The sequence below is a fragment of the Battus philenor genome, unplaced genomic scaffold (assembly GCF_028537555.1).
Source record: "Battus philenor isolate CCGP_79_NKW_IND1 unplaced genomic scaffold, ilBatPhil1.0.hap1 SCAF_14, whole genome shotgun sequence".
Lineage (NCBI taxonomy): Eukaryota > Metazoa > Arthropoda > Insecta > Lepidoptera > Papilionidae > Battus > Battus philenor.
Genome location: NW_027181676.1, coordinates 1,295,606 through 1,312,448, shown reverse-complemented (window position 1 = coordinate 1,312,448; position 16,843 = coordinate 1,295,606). Strand labels below are relative to the sequence as shown.

Here is a 16,843-nt window from a genome sequence, read left to right as displayed (position 1 = left end):
TATAATTTTAGGTAAAATTTTATATAAAAATATTATACTGTCATTATGACAAAGTCAAATTGACAGATTTATTTGTTAAATTTTATTTGTTTACTTTAGTTAATTATAAAATCGGTATTATATTATTGTTATAAAATCTAAATATTTGGTATATTCATAGTAGATTGCTATTTTTTGTGTTATAATGAAGTTGGAAGAAGGTAATGTAGTTCGTGAGTTGGAAAGTAAGGAGTTGGCAGGGGCGGATGTAGTTGGTGCTGAAGAGCGACGGCAGCGGCTGAGTGTTGTGGCGGGCTCCGGGGGCAAGGGAGACGATGGCACGTTGCTACTCAGTGAAGCTGGTACTCCTCTGCGCTCTTGGCCCTTGCATTCTGTACGACTGATTGCGGACTTACCTGTAAGTATCTTTTCCTGGGTATGGGTTAACCCAAGAAGTTAAACATATTTTACTTCTTTTGTTCAGGAGGTTCCCCTAATCACCATCATCATTTCAGCCCCATAGATTTCCAATTGTTAATTAGCGGTGGTTGTGAAGTCAAAACAATTGATGCAATAGAAGTAGTAATAGTGAAAAGTGCTAACATTAGAAGTATTTTAGGTGAATCAGTATGACAAATAGGCATATGTAGCGAGTATCCACGGATCAGCCTGTAACTAGTGTAACTAACTAACATCAGCACCTCTGTGATTTCGAAAAATAAAGTTTGCTCAACTAAAACCTGTGTGTTAATTGTAACTGCAAGTTTGTCCAAATATCTGCAGAGTGTGGTACCAAAAAAAATTTAAACATGTGTTATTAGTTCTTTACTTCTTAAAACTATAAAATCCAACAAAGGTTTTGTCTACTTGTAAATGTCAATACTGGTCTAAAATACTTTTACCGAGAAGAACACCTGAACAATTTTTTCTTTCTGTCTCTGTTACTATTAATGTTTAAGTCACTTAGGTTTTAGTGAACTTATATCCATTGCATTAAGATTGGTTTAGGACCACATTGAAGAGCTGTTTTGTCCAGAGACATTTTGTTTCTACACAGTATCCAAAATTTCTGTTTCTATAATCAGCTGTCGTCTTTTAGACCCCATATGGTATTTTGTTCTGTTTAGACAAATTTAATATAATATCTAAATTTATAAATGGATTTCTGAATATAAACATGAGTATGTGTTTGATTTATACATACATACTGTGAAGAAAAATAATAAAATATGTAGTCAATACAAATGCAAACAATGAGAGATTCCAAACAGTCCCATTGGAAACTTATTGGAAATTAATGTGTAGCAGTGCTTCACACCTAAAAATCCTTTGACATCGCACAACAGGTTCCTTAACTATTTTTTTTTCTATTTTGCGACGAGACTGCTGCCCACAGTAGTACATTACTTTATTGAACATGAATTTCTTTGAAAGGGATGAAATTGATTAAGATTAATAAGTAAAGAATATACAATTTGTAAAAAATTATTTATGCACACACACATATATTATGAATAAGATAGATGGACGATTAATATGTTTGTTTTCACTTTAAAGGATGGAACATTGAATTTGGAGGCTGGGTCGGAGACGCTGTCTTGGAGATGCACGGAGGAGCCGGCCCGGCGGGCGCTGGTACGTGCTCTAAACACTGGGGCTCCGCTGGGCGAAGCTGCTCTGGCTGCACTTCTAGATGATGAGGCAGCAGACGAGCCTGATGCCGAGCAGTGGGTACGCCGGCTTGCAGAGCGCCTGGCGAAGCTCGACGCGCTTAATGTTGCCGGCATGCTGGCAGCAGCCACTGAGGGTGGAGGAGCTCGCTTAGCTGAACGTCTTGAGGTACTTGATTTTCATTTTCTCATATACACTGCTGCACCTGTATTCCTAGAAAGTGTATAAAACAGGTGTTGATATGTGATAATTAGGCAGTAAAACCTGTGTAGTTACCTATCTGCTATACTCTTTAAAAATCGAACACCTAATGTTGATATGATAAGTATGCCCACCCATAAGGTGAACAAACGACCTCATTTAGATCTCCGGAAGACATGGAAGTTACTTCCAACTAGTCATATTGGAAATCTTTATCAAAGGCCTATGTACAGTAATAGGTACAGTGTAAATACTGGTAAAAATAGAACATGATAATAATGCAACTTCTTCTTCTTCATAGATCGCTACCATAACTGGTCCTGTGCTGCCCAAATCCAGTTACTTTCTTCAACCCTAACTATGCCATAGGTCCAAATAATTTGGGACAACTGACAATTTCTATAATTTTAATTCTTCCCTTTTTGTAAATGATATGTGTAATAATTATATTTTTAGATCTGTTTTATTTTTCTTGTATATAGGTTACTTTGGGAAAAATAAAATTTTATACATATTCAGAAATACATCAATATGGCGACACCAATGACAAGCGGCATTCAAGACAAATAAATAAAGTTAATGTGTACTGTATTTAAAATATAGTGTAAATATTAAATTATATTTATGTGCATATGATTGAATAGACCACAGAACAGTAAATTGGTTGAGCCTTCATGTGCAAACAATATATTTATAGATTCATTTATCTTTTGTGCTATGTTACTTTTAGATTTGCAGTGTTATATTAGTTTTGTTTTATATCGCACAACTTGCATTTGCATAGACCTCTCTCAATTGCCCCCATCTGTTGCGTTCTATATAATACCTATTAAATAGTGATGAAGATGTGCTGATATAACAGGCTGGCGGAGCAGCAGGCGCTCAGCTGGGTGCTCGGCTGTCGCGATATGAGGGCGCAGCACGAGCGGCTCGAGGTCCTGCAGCTCGCACAGACGCGGCACGCGCCGACGCTGCCTCTCGGGCGCTTCTCGCACACCTGCAGCGCCTCTACCGGTGGTTGGATGCACCACCGCTCCGGGATCTTGACTCCCTTTCTGAGGTACATCCTAACTCAAAGTTCTCTCAGCTAAGTTCAATCAACTTAATGCTAGTTTAGCAAAGTGGTTCAGGTGGACCCAAGGATCCGAAGGCGGCTTGACGGGGTCTATGTTGGCGTGACAAAATATTTGCTATATAAAAGCTAACATTTATATATCTGAATGATGTACATAGTATATTTCGAGAGACTACAGTTCGCTACACATTTTACAAAATACAACCCCCATTGTCGATAAAATTTTGTTTGATGATAGATTATCACTATCTTAGCTGATCTATAGTCTATATATCATAATATTTCTATAAAGTTTCAAGTCTCTAAGCCTTATGGTTTCAGAGATACCGTGATGAGTCGGTATATAAGTGTAAATCTTAAATGTAACCACCGCTAGTGGATTTAGATTAATAAGTATGTGTACCAGATATCCCTGGCGACCGCTGAAGGACGGAGTCGAGCGCTGGAGGCGGCAGAGGCTCTACGGGTGGCGTTGCGAGGCGGTCCTGAGGGCGAAGGCTCCGATAGCGCGGCTCGGCGTTTGACAGCAGTTCGGGAGCGTCTTCGTCGACTGACACGCGCCCGAGAACAGCTAGCAGCAGCGCTTGCTCGGCACCTTAACAATGCTCTCATACACCTTGGAAATGCGGCACAGGAGCCCCACGAACCTGGCAAGCACCACGCCGAGCTACTCCCCTATGCGCCTTTTATGCGCTGGCTCAAAGACATGGACGAGAAGGCCTACGACGGACTCGTTAAGGTGAGGCTGTATAATTTATACCACAGATACGAAAAAATAATCGATCATATTAATAATCGATTGTTAATCGATTTAAAATTTAAATATCGATTTATTTCAAATAAAATATTGAGTTTTTGAGCTGTTCAGTGCACAGGTTTATTTTCGTTTTGAGTGAATGTTTTATTGGATTTTACAAAATTTGTTTATTTTCTCTTCGTTTAGATTAATGTCGCCTAGTAAAGTTTTAATATTTGCCGGAATCGATTTCGAATTTTTGATGTAATATTACAGAAAATACACTAGATAGCGCAGGTAAAAAGCTGGTGAAGCGATCTTCACCCAGCGTCTTCCGACGACCTTAATAAGGCTCTTGCTGGTCCATGATGAACTGAAATCATGATGATGAAACCAAATGTATTTTTGTAACATCCTGTATGTTGGATCGTTTGCAGGTGTACGTGAGCACGTGGGCGCGTGTTCACGAGCGCAGCGTGCGCGCGGCGTGTGATAATGCACGTGCAACCCTCACCACCGCCCCCCCGGAGAAGGCGGACCAACTCCTCGATGAGGTCTGTTAATCAAAAATAAAATATAACCTAAATGTGAATTTAAAAAAAAAACATAGTCCTGTTGAATTTCTTTTTCCGCTTCTCAGTCTAAAACATTTAATCTGAATGTGGGATAGATTCGACCATAATAAATATAGTCAATCCTTTATAGTAAGAAGAATTTCTGTAAGAAAGAAAAGGACCAATATTTAGCCACTTCCGCACATGCAGTGGTAGTCGTGCAATGAAATGCACCGCCCGCCAGCCCGCTGATAAATGCGTATGCGGCAAACAATGCGAATCACACAACCGCCACCACCAAATCACTCAACACGTGTTTCACCCCTCCACGGGGCATCTTCAGGAGCTATGTTACACCGATTAGTGCCAAACACAGAGTCAAGAATTTCTGTATTTTTATATAGCGCTTCCTTCTCAGGTGCTCAATTTGGTGGAAGACCTATGCAATGCTGAACAGGACTTCTGTACACAATTCTTCTATCTCGACGTCGATATTAAGGTATGTAAAACAAACAAAATTACAATAACATCCTGTATTTACCTGGACAAGCATTACCCAGTCAATGAAATAGGTTTTATGATCCTAGAGGTCACTTACGGTGGACCTTATAAAGCTTAAGATCAACCAGTTGGACAGGTATGGTGAGGAAAACCAAGGCCATTGAATTTCTAGTCTGAATTGGCTGTTGGCTGGGCAGATTGGTAAACGATCGCCGTTGGAGCTTAAAGGTTCTGGTTGCGGCCTTGAGCAGGTGAAAGCTGTGTGGGTTGCGCCCCACTAGGAGGACTGATAGCAGAACAAGAACCCCATATTCCCCTTGTCCTATTTGGGGCAGGGACTTGATTTAGCAATAATTTTATTTTCATTGTTACTATTTTATTTTCTTTCTCCTCTCTCATCTTCCACTTCTATTGCTACATCTAGGCACGTAGAATTGGAACTGTCAAAGATCGCTCAGTTCTTAACACGGACATACAAGTTTTACTTGTAGCAGTTATATACGTCGATCACACGCCGGAGCGCTTTATATTTACGTTAGGCGAAAAAAAAAACGCTCTATGATACATCACGCATTGTGTTTGGTGGACTGTTTTGCCTTGTGATCGGTGGACTGTTTTTGCCTTGTGATCGGTGGACTGTTTTTACCTTGTGATTGATGGACTGTTTTTGTTTTCTGATTGGTTGACTGTTTGCGTTGTGATCGGTGGACTGTTTTTGCCTTGTGATTGGTGCACTGTTTTGCCTTGTGATTGGTGGACTGTTTTTGTTTTGTGATTGGTTGACTGTTTTGCCTTGTGATCGGTGGAATGTTTTCGCCTTGTGATCGGTAGACTGTTTTTGCCTTGTGATTGATGGACTGTTTTTGCTTTATGATTGGTGGACTGTTTTGCCACCAATCACAAGGAGTGATACCGTTTGACTGATGCCTTGCAATCGGATTAAAAGATGGAATTTGTATGCGGTAGAGTTAGAGGTATAATACCAATATCTCTATAACCTCCTGAATTATTTAGACCTGTTAAAATCGAACATGAGCTGATTATTGGAACAGGCTTTCAAAGTAGCTTTATCGTGAACATAGTCTGAAATAGACTAATATGCATTTTGTTGAATTGCTTAAGTATTTTTTCTAAATTAGTAGTTTGTTACAGAATCGTATACACTTACAAATGAGTGAGACACTTTTCGGAGCCCAATAGTGGGGATAGAAAGTTTATTTTTAATCCTCAGATTGAGTTGATGAATACATTAGATTTTAGTGTACATATATTAGCTTGTAATGTTAGTGGATGTACAGTTGAAGACGTCATACAAACATATAACTTAGAGAAGTAAATACAATAATGTTATAAATGTTTAGAGCGAGAACAGCGATGGTGAACGAAGTGAGAAGAGTGATGGAGGTGATAAGGGGGAGGCGACAAGACGCGGAGCAGAAACACGTCGCTTCATGAGCGAGCTTTTCCCTTCGCTCGAAACCGACTTGGTAGCACTAGTGGCACATTTAGAGCGCAGCGAGCCATAGTAAGTTCATTATGTATTTTTGTTACAAATGCCAACAGCCATTGTATTTGTTCGTGATCAAAAAATTCTGAAATGTAAAAAATGTATAATGTCGTATATATATGCTATAGGGAGTGTACAATTTTGATACGTGCAAAGAGTGAGTATAAAATAGTTTTGGCAATACAATCAAAAAGTTTTTTCTGTGATAGATAGGGTACGCATAAAAAAGGTATTATAATCATATGTAATAAGTAGGAATTGCTAAAACATAACCAATATACTTTGTAATATAACAACACGGGATCTTTCAGGTGTTAAATTGGTTCAAAGCCTTATTTGTAGATCTTCGATTCAGTTACCATCCGATCTGTCGGTTTTCGAAATTCAAAAATATCTTTATTCAAATAAGCATTATTAATAGATTACATTTTAAGCAAAGAGCTACCACATATTAACGCTGATCTGTTGAGAAGAGCCGGCCAGAAACTAAACAGTTGCTCTTTTTAAATGATATTCAACAATTTTTTATATCTAACATTTATTTAAAGATATTTTTTTAATTTAGATTTAGAACTAAAAAAAGGTCTAAGGCAGTGATTCCGAAAGTGGTACCGAAGCCGAAATTAGTCGATTGTCTCTTTCCAAAGGTCTATGTGCAAAATTTATCGCCGGGTACTGTAAATCTTGTGTCATATGGACGCTTGGCAAATGTTATATAGACAGTCCTACCAACCTAGGAAAAACATGTTACTCGTCTTCCTAATACCCGGCAGTTTTAAATGACAATTTCACCTTACTTTTTGATTGCAGTGTCATTTAATTTTAACTAATATTTTTCACAAACCGCACAAAAAATCGTAGATATATATCCCTACAAAAGAACCGCACAAAAACAGTTTTGTAGGTATTTTAAATCTACATTCTTATTATGTATCTAATTTATATAATCTATTATTAACTTGCAGACAGTGATACAATTTTTATGATATAATTACACGCTGTGTTTGTAAAGAGAACAAAACGTCGGTAAAACAGTACCTATGATGCTTATTGACCAGCGCCATCTAGTAGGTTTTGATAGAAAATAAGATAAAACAGTTCTATTGTATTTATCAAAACTTTTTCAGATTGTATTTCAGTGTAAATGTTACAGCGGTGCGATGCGTGCATTGGCTTGTGCCGGTCGGCGTGTATTAGGAGAGGGCCGGGAGGGTCGCGAGGGTCGGGAGGGAGGGGAGGAGGGCCGCTGGTGGCGTGCGGCATTAGCAGCGGTAGCCGTAGCAGCTAAACGCGGCGCAGATCGAGCGGTAGCCGAGCGTCTGGCTGCACTACCCGACGCTGTCAAACAAGCTGGAAAAAAACCCAAGTGTGGTGTGCTATCCTTCGTGCATGACTTGGAGGAGATGGCAGCGGCATGCGAAGCTATCTTCGCTCGAGGTGGAAGACGAGCTGACCTGGAGCGATGGTACCTGTCGCTAGGTGGCGCTATGCTGAGAGCCATCCAGCGAGCTGATCACCCACGAACGCCGCGTGCTGTCGTACAGATGGGCAAGTATATGCTCACCTATGTATTTCTTAACTATATTTGACTAGAGACTGATGTAAATGGCTCCGACTAAGAAGAACAATTGTTCTAAAGTTGACTAGAGACTGACATGATAGGCTCCAACTAAGAGGAACAATTGTTCTAAAGTTAATACTGACGTGATAGGCTTCGACTAATAAGAACAATTGCTCTTAAGTTGATACTGACATGATAGGATCCGACTAAGAAGTACAATTGTTCTAAAGTTGACTAGATACTGACATGATAGGATCCGACTAAGAAGTACAATTGTTCTAAAGTTGACTAGATACTGACATGATAGGCTCCAAATAAGAAGTACAATTGTTCTAAAGTTGATTAGATACTGACATGATTGGCTCCGTCTAATAAGAACAATTGTTCTAAATTTGACTAGATACTAACATGACAGGCTCCGAATAAGAAGAACAATTGTTCTAAAGTTGACTAAATACTGACATGATAGGCTCAAACTAAGAAGAACAATTGTTCTAAAGTTGACTAAATATCTACATGATAGAGTCCAACTAAGAAGAACAATTGTTCTAAATTTGACTAGATACAGACATGATAAACTCCATGTAAGAAGAACAATTGTTCTAAAGTATTATATTTCTGAAACCTTGATTTTTGGACAGCATGTACCTGTGTTATTTATTCCTTCCAATCATCCTGTATATAGAGAACTACCACCGTCTGCACGCGGTGGTGTCGTCGCTGCGTGCGCCGGCGCTGGACGCGCTCCGTCGCGAGTGTCGCGCGCGCTACGCGGAGGCCCTAAAAGCCTACGTCACCCAGTACTTCGGCCGACCGTTGGACAAGCTGGCGCAGTTCTTTGAAGTTCGTACAGCCTTATTCACACACCAGTAGATTCGGGAATTCCCCGATACATACATGATACATACATGTTCCTACATTTTTTTCTAAATGTCAAAATAGATTTATTACATCGTCAGTTTAAAATTTGGTTTACAGCACCCGGCGATAGATATTGCACATCGAACTTTATAACACTGACTATGTGGTGTTTTGTCAGTCGTGCAACAGAGATAACGCTCTACTAAGCTAATCGTTTGCTCGCAGAGTGGTAAGTAATGCAATAAAAAATAACAAAACCAAATAGGAAAACTTGAACCAAAATGAATAATATGCACATGTAAAAGAATTTATTAAATAGTAATAGAATGTAAGACAAGACTCTAATGTATTAAAAAGTCTAATCTAAACAAACTTGTGATATATAAGATAAAAGATAAGGATAGAAAATATAAGAATAAAATAAAGATAAGAATTAAAATTGTACCTAGCCACCTAAGAGTAAAAAAGATGAGGAAAGGAAGGCGATGAAAGCAAGAAGGAATGAAAGAACAAAAATTGCAAGATATTGTGAAGGATAAAAGGAAAGAATAAAAGAAATTTAGAAGAAAGAAAGTGAGTGTAGAATAAAGAGAAAAAACAATTTGTAAATAAAGTCTCTGTCCCAATCAAAATAGGGGTACGAGAGGCTCCCAATAGTGGGGGCAACAAAAAAATAACTAAGCCGAAATTAGCCGATTGTCTCTTTCCAAAGGTCGATGTGCAATATTTATCGTCGGGTGTGTTATGTAGTCTATGGACATCATTATTATCTGGCACTATAAGCAATACAAGACACGTGAATCACTGCCTAATTGTAATATTATTTATCCAATACCCTGCCAAGCCAACCTAACTTTAAGACATGCATAACAGGGTGTAAGGTTTTTTTTTAATTGGAATATGACAGGCCAATATCTTCGTGCAGTACGTCTGTAGGGAAAGATAGTAAACAATAGTTAATTGTAATATATATTAATCCGAATTTTAAAGACGCCTTTTTTAATTATATATAATTATTCAGTGTTGGATAGGGTGTCCAATGCACGTGTAGTAAATGAAAAGATGACCGTCGGGGCTGAAAGGTTATCGAGTGGAACAGGCCCGGACTAGGAGCTGGTGGATGCATCGTGGGTATTTCTCCACTACGGTGACTGACAACATTGTGAAGTATTTAATGGAATCAGGCGTTACTTCGCGGAAGTCCATCCTATCCTCCTGAAGATGCCCCGTGGAGGGGTGAAACACGTGTTGAGTGATTTGGTGGTGGCGGTTGTGTGATTCGCATTGTTTGCCATATACGCATTTACCAGCGGGCTGGCGGGCGGTGCATTTCGTTGCACGACTACCACTGCATGTGCGGAAGTGGCTAAATATTGGTCCTTTTCTTACTTAACATTGTGAAGGTCAAGGAAAGGCGCTGAATGTAGGCAACGTAGGACTTGTAGTGGCCGTTTGTCAGTTGATGAAGGCTTTTACACTAATAAACAATTACCGCAGGGTGTAGCGGAAGCAGTTGCGTCCGGAGTTCGTGAGGATGAGGTGTGCTACCGTGCAGCCTTCAGCAAGCACGAGCTGAGGCGTCTACTTGCGATGTATCCTGCACATGAAGGTACACTCATCTCTCCAGAACCTGGACATGTTTACTCCTAGACCATAATGCATGTAATGGTTTAATGAGATGGAAGATATAATACATTTATAAAGTTTATTTAATATTTGAAAAATTAAAATTTTTTTCTTCCCCGGTCATGATATAACTTAAGAACGACTATGCCAGTTTTAAATGCAATCCTTTTTAGAAAGTTGTTTTGGAAAAAAAAATTATGAAACTTAATGGAATTTAAACAAATATAATGACTATTGTAATTGCGCATTTGACAGTTCGCTTTGAACTTTGCGCTTTTGACGGTTCGCTTTGAGCTTTACCCGTTTGACAGTTCAAGTATAAATACTTATAAGTATAATATAATACATTTCGCACAGTTGACTGTTCACTTTGAACTTTGCGCGATTGACAGTTCGCTTTGAACTTGCGATTTTAAAAGTTCGCCAATTTGACAATTCGCTGTGAATTTCGCGCGTTTGACAGTTAGCGCATTTGACAGCTGGCGCGTCTGTCACTTCTCACATTTAACAGTTCACGCGCTCCAAATTTATATTGTCATTTAACAGTCGCAACGTTCAGTATTCGTCGATAGCAATACTATTTTTTTAAATTTCACGTTTAAAAAAATTAACAAAGTCAATATTCTGAAAAAAAATAATGTTTTTTTTTTTATTAATGGTGTGTGGCCATTAACTTGTGATAGTACGAAATCTGTTTAGTTAATTTGATGTTGGTTTGGTCTCTTTTCCCGCGGGTAGTTCGCAAATCACTGCATCGGCTCTACCGTACCGTGGAGAAGCATCTTAGCGAGGAAGGGGGCCTGCTGCAGGTGGTATGGCGCGCAATGCAGGAGGAGTTCATCGCCCAGCATGTCGCCTTACAGGTATCAGCTGATCAGCGAAACATGTCAAGATACAATTTACAATGTTTCCAAGGAATTCAGATCATACGCTAAGGCATATTGTATTAAAGATTATATTGATGATCGAATTTATTGTCAGATTCTTCTCCATAGAGTTAAAATTCAAAACCTGACTGTACTTTATATATGAATACATATTTAAATATTCACTATATCAATGTTTCGACTTCTCGAAGGTGTTTAGAAAAGTCTATTTGAAATAATATATATTTATTTTTTTCATTTCTAGGCATTGGCCATCTCCAAAATTCAAAATGCTTTATTTTAAATCAATAATAATAATATTATATCAAATCATTTCTTAGATGAAAATGCTCTGACTCACACGATTTTTTAATAGACGTTTTTCTTAGGGAACATATGAAATAAATAAAGAGTCGGGTATTACATGTTACAGTACGAGTATATAGTCTCAATGTAAATCCTTACTACAGCAATGTACATCAAACAATAATTACAACAACAAAATTTGTAGACTTGTATCTCCATTCACATGGTGAACATGATGACCTTGGTAGTTGGAAAAATTTGGTTGCAGGTTTCAAATTTATATGCGAGATCAATGTCCAGCTGTGGTCATTTCAGCCCACTGCAAGGCATAGGCCTTCCCCAAAAATAATTATGTACGGATATACCATAATCGCCACGCTTAGCAGGCGAGTTGGCTATCTTTCTGCTATAACGGTACGTAGAGGGCGCTACTGTTCATCATCTAGTAACTTGTTTGTGAGCAGTGGCAATCCTATATAATTAATGCACAAATTGTATCGAACCCAAGACCCACGATTGCATGTGTTAGTCAAGAACCATTATTAATTACAAAATGGAAGCCAAGGAAGTAATTTATATTAAGCAAGAAGTAGGTAATTTATATTAAGAATTTTATAGAATTGTTTATATTATGTGTTATTGTTGAGTTTAACAAGGTATTTTTTTAGGCACGCATCGCAGCCTGTTACCCAGGAGCTGGATTAACCCTGCCACTCAGCACTCAGGATATACTAGACGCGTTCTCAGATATAGCTCGGGAGCATTGATGTTTCAATCACTCCGATTGTGTAAAAAGATATTTGTTTGTGATACAGATAGTAAACTCATATTGAATTTAATATGTTTATAATTAAATTTAATATAAGATGGATTACATTCTTAGTTGATGTCGATTGTATCACCTGTACGGATGAAAAAGCCTCAGACATGAGGGTTATATATAATGCCACTATCGAACCAATATACTATATATATAATAGTTAACCAATAATATGTTATTGTACCCGGCATTTGATTTGGCACGTCAGAAAATATTAACTTACAATAAAAAAAATCTGTGCCAAATCAAATACCTTGTACTGTAATACTCCTTATGCTTCGAAAAACTACAAAAGATTCTATAGTATAGATATATAACTACTTAAATATAGTCATGTGATTTATACTATATGGTAAAATTTTAATCAATAGAAATGTACTAAGTCCTTGATCCTGTATATAAATGTTATATGTGCTGCTGTATATATGTTCGGGACTTTGTATTAAGTATAAAATTATCCTTATTTTTTTTTCGTTCAACAATTTTTCTAAAATAAAGCTACCTGCCAGTATAAGTCCCGCCACAATCGGTTCAGCCATTTCAGAGATCAGCCGGAACAGACACGAAAATTTTATAAAATGTAATTTTTGTTTATGTACCGTGTACATATTCATATGCGTCTAGTAAAAAGCGGTTATTTTAATGTTACAAACAGACGCCTTTAATATACAGCAGTGTTATGTGATTGGAAATAGATATCAAAGATTAAAAGTTTCTTATGGACATATGAGATATATGTTCACCCTTTTAAAGCCTTTGCATCTATAACCTATCGTCCTGTCTAGCAAATGTTGAGTTTATAAAGACTTGTATATAAAGTACTATTTATTTTAGAACATAAGTACCATATTTAATATAAATAAAATGTATTATGCATCTAGATATAGTAAATAAGTTGCTTTAAGATTTTAAATCCTTTTTTATAGAATGTATTAATATAATAATAATACAGATAATAGAATGGAGGATTAAATAAAAATACAGATAATATTTTAAATACTATTGTTTATTTAATCTATGTGATTAATTTCAATACATACACAAACATAACAGTGTTTCGTTGTTTAATCCAGAGACTTGGGGGGAGAGTAGTTGAGGTATACAAGTCCAGAAGCCTTGGCCTGTAAAAGAAACATACATTAATTTTTATAACATAACTATTTGCCCACTGTTGGGACACAGACAAACATTGAGTTTATCTCGAGATCTCAATTAGGTGTATTTTCTTTGGACACTATCACTTAACATATATTTTTATATTTATTGACACTTTCTTGTACACCATAGAAAATAAATTGAGGAAAAAAAAAGAAACAAGAGGATTGCACGAGGTGATCTCTACCAGACAACCTTTGGATGATAATATCTTGCTCGTAGTGTCATGTGTACATGTGGAGTACTTTATGTACCAATTCCACTAAGGTAAATAAAAGAAGTGGAATTTGAAAGATGTAGTGCACTCTTCTTTTCTACTATCTCCATGTAGGAGAACCCTCAGTTCATAGTGTCAACTGATTGCATGATATTAAAAAAAAAGGTAGCAAAATTAGATAAAAATTTAAATCTGTCTAAAATTCAGATAAACATTAGACTACCATTGCTTCTTCAAAAACTTGAATATAGCCATCAATATACATTTGAAGTGAAATTCTTAAAAATCCTGAAAAAGTTTGTGGGCTCATTGCAGATAATGGCCATTGTAAAAACTGTTGTTAATTCATTTAAAGAAGAGAATGTTATCTCATACATTTTTCTTGAAATATCTAAGAACAATTCTATATTATGTGTGTCAATAGTAATTTTAAAATAAACTGTAAAAGAAAAATTATAACTAACAGTTTTATTTCAATGGTGTACTTAATGCCATATAGATATGTGAATAAGTCAATTTTTCTCGACTCTCAACACATCTGCCAATGCGGTGAGTGCTGACTAAAGTCAAGTTTCTTTAGGCCTATTAAAAGTCATAAATCTGTTTAAAATTTACTTAATTTTGTTTTTTGCTTTTATCTTTAACTTAAAAGTTACTCGGTTGTGACAAAAATCAATTAAAGTCAATTATTTATGGACAGTTTTTTTAATAAATTACTTTGTATGGCAATTGTTGTTTTTTCAAAGTTCTACAATTTTTCCAAAAAATCTATATGGAAAAGTTAGAGGGGCCACGCGGGTCAATTAATATGAGATTTAGTTTGACAGCACTGCCCAACAACATGTAAGAACGAAATGAAAACCTTCGTAAAATATGGTCATCACTGACTGACGCGTCTTGGACTGAAAGTCTACATGTCAACCTTCACAAATCAACATGGCCTGGACAGGTAACTGCGTTTTTTTTTCTTGTCTTAGAACAAGAGATTATTATTTAATATACCGATACCTTTTAAAGGTTTATTTTGCAATATTTTAAACTAACACTTCAACATCACCAATACCAACTGCTTTACTGACAGGAGATAGCAATGGACACCATTATTAACAGCGCCATCTATGAAGTATCAAGGTTAAACAGCCACTGCTTTACCGACATTAAATAAGCGCAGCACAATACAAAATATAATTATTAAAGAAACTAGTTTCATTACCTATATATCACTTCCAACTAACCCTGTTCAGAATCTATGATAATACAAAGCAGAAATTATTGAGTGAATTATTTAATGAAATCTTCAGTTAAGATATACATACCACACCAATACTGAATGCAGCGAAGGAAATGCCAAAGATCAGCACAGCATTGTAGTGGCGCTGTTTGGCATCATAGTTAGCCTTCCAAGAGCCATTCGGGAGGGGAAGCTCATCCATGCTGGGTGGCTTGAACTCACCAGCATGGTACCGACGCACTGGACAAACAAGACAAGTATAGAACAAGTTGAGATTGGCATATCTTTGATAATTTTGCTTTGCTCTGAGCGACATTATGAATCAATACCAATCAATTAAAATTATAGTATGTCAAGTCAAGGAATCCTCAAGCTTTGCCACTTTTAAAGTTTTAGGTAATACCTTCTATACCCTACCCTCTTGAACCCGCATGAAAACAGGTTTTAGTATATAATGATTTAAATAAATTGTAATTTTTTTTGTAGCTATGTGTCCAAATCCAGGGTCCTTTTCACATCTTAGTCATAAGCTCTGCCAAAACCAATCGAGATTATGATTATGAAAATCATTTTATGTCGTCTCACAATTTTCAAACATCTTTTATTAACTGATACATTTAAATTTATTTATTTCGAGCAGGTCTGCTTTAACTTAAAGGCACTTGTGAAACATCAATTACGTATATATTTCCTCTGCCAACACATTCAGTAGGCAGATATGTGCCGAGAATAAGCAGCAAAAAACTTAACACTTGCTCTTTTCAATATGCCAAGAACATTACATTAATTTTCATCACTTAATGTATTGTAAGTTATAAGCAGAAAAATTTTCATCAAGTAATTTCAATACACAAAATACATGCTACAATTAAAGTAGAAGATGTATGCTAGCTAACATTTACTTATTAATATTTCATATGATTATGAATGGTGTGAAACAAATAAAGGCCTAAAGTGAATCTTTTGTGTTTCAATTATCTGAATATCAATTATATTCATTTGACAGGATATTGGAATTACTTAATCATTTACATGATAATGCAGCAATTACAGATACATTATATCAATCACAAAACACTTGCAGGGTGATGGAATAATGAAGTCAGTAACAAATCAACTAAAACTTAATCTGCAGCAAATAAGTTATATGTCTATATATACATTCATCTAGTTAAATGACTTTCAGGCGAACATTATTTTAAAAATAATTGTGTTATCACGCATACATAACATGGAATTTTATGTATGTATATTTTTAGTAAAAAAAGAAGTTTCGTAATGATATAATGTAGAAATAATGTTCAGAGTTGTAAAAGCAATTTTATCTTCGTTTTTAATGATAAATGAAAAATAAGGAAACTCAAAATACGTTTCAAATCAACCAATGATAAGAAATCTAACTTTAAGGTTATTTTTAATGTTATGTAACAACATTATTTCACTTAAATATCTCTTTATGATCAGAAATATGTTAAAAAGTTAAAGATAAGCGATTTTCATGATTAAAATTAATAACTAAAGCTCTGGGACGGAAGATTTCGTGTGCGAAATAAAAACAAATTTAAAATTTGGTTGTAGTTCCAATTTCAAAATTAAAATTTTTTGAATAATTACCTGTTTGCTGTAGCAGTCGGGAAACCACCGGCCTTGTGATAAACATTTTGGAAAATAAATTATTTATTCCACTGATGTGTTTAAGGGGCCAATTCAAGGAATGATCTCCGCAGTGAAACTTCAAAATGTCTTAGTATGAAAATCGATTTAATCGCAGCTACGTAAAGCGCAACAGATAAAACAAAAACCTTTAGGTAATCGAATGATTCAAAATAATCGATTATTTTTATATATATATTTTAATTTTGTATTAATTTGAATCCTTGCTATTTTGTGTTTTCACCAATATCACGTTTGCATATAATTTGTAAGTATTGACTTTTTTAGTAAATTTTACATGAATGAAACGGTATAAAACAACA

General features: G+C 36.2%; 2 protein-coding genes across 2 annotated transcripts; one reads left to right on the top strand and one right to left on the bottom strand.

Moving 5' to 3' along the window:
• Window positions 1-107: 107 nt before the first annotated feature.
• Sec3 (exocyst complex component Sec3) lies at window positions 108-12,211 on the top strand. Its single transcript, XM_068777900.1, has 12 exons — window positions 108-397; window positions 1,537-1,818; window positions 2,714-2,911; window positions 3,321-3,665; window positions 4,100-4,216; window positions 4,635-4,715; window positions 6,079-6,242; window positions 7,378-7,772; window positions 8,471-8,628; window positions 10,144-10,255; window positions 11,011-11,135; window positions 12,113-12,211. The coding sequence occupies exons 1-12, from the start codon at window positions 185-187 to the stop codon at window positions 12,209-12,211; spliced, it is 2,289 nt and encodes a 762-aa protein (XP_068634001.1). The 5' UTR covers window positions 108-184.
• A 1,040-nt stretch (window positions 12,212-13,251) lies between these two features.
• Window positions 13,252-16,622, bottom strand: LOC137918386 (uncharacterized). Its single transcript, XM_068761174.1, has 3 exons — window positions 16,482-16,622; window positions 14,953-15,107; window positions 13,252-13,385 (listed from the first exon to the last, which is right to left on the bottom strand). The coding sequence occupies exons 1-3, from the start codon at window positions 16,525-16,527 to the stop codon at window positions 13,329-13,331; spliced, it is 258 nt and encodes an 85-aa protein (XP_068617275.1). The 5' UTR covers window positions 16,528-16,622; the 3' UTR covers window positions 13,252-13,328.
• Window positions 16,623-16,843: the final 221 nt, after the last annotated feature.

Coding starts and splice junctions, on each gene's coding strand:
- LOC137918386 (XM_068761174.1), bottom strand. CDS start 16,527: ATGTTTATCACAAGGCCGGTGGTTTCCCGACTGCTACAGCAAACAG. Junction 15,108..16,481: donor CCGACTGCTACAGCAAACAG/GTAATTATTCAA, acceptor TTGTTTGTCCAG/TGCGTCGGTACCATGCTGGT. Junction 13,386..14,952: donor CTGCATTCAGTATTGGTGTG/GTATGTATATCT, acceptor TTTCTTTTACAG/GCCAAGGCTTCTGGACTTGT.
- Sec3 (XM_068777900.1), top strand. CDS start 185: ATGAAGTTGGAAGAAGGTAATGTAGTTCGTGAGTTGGAAAGTAAGGAG. Junction 3,666..4,099: donor CCTACGACGGACTCGTTAAG/GTGAGGCTGTAT, acceptor GATCGTTTGCAG/GTGTACGTGAGCACGTGGGC. Junction 11,136..12,112: donor CCCAGCATGTCGCCTTACAG/GTATCAGCTGAT, acceptor GTATTTTTTTAG/GCACGCATCGCAGCCTGTTA.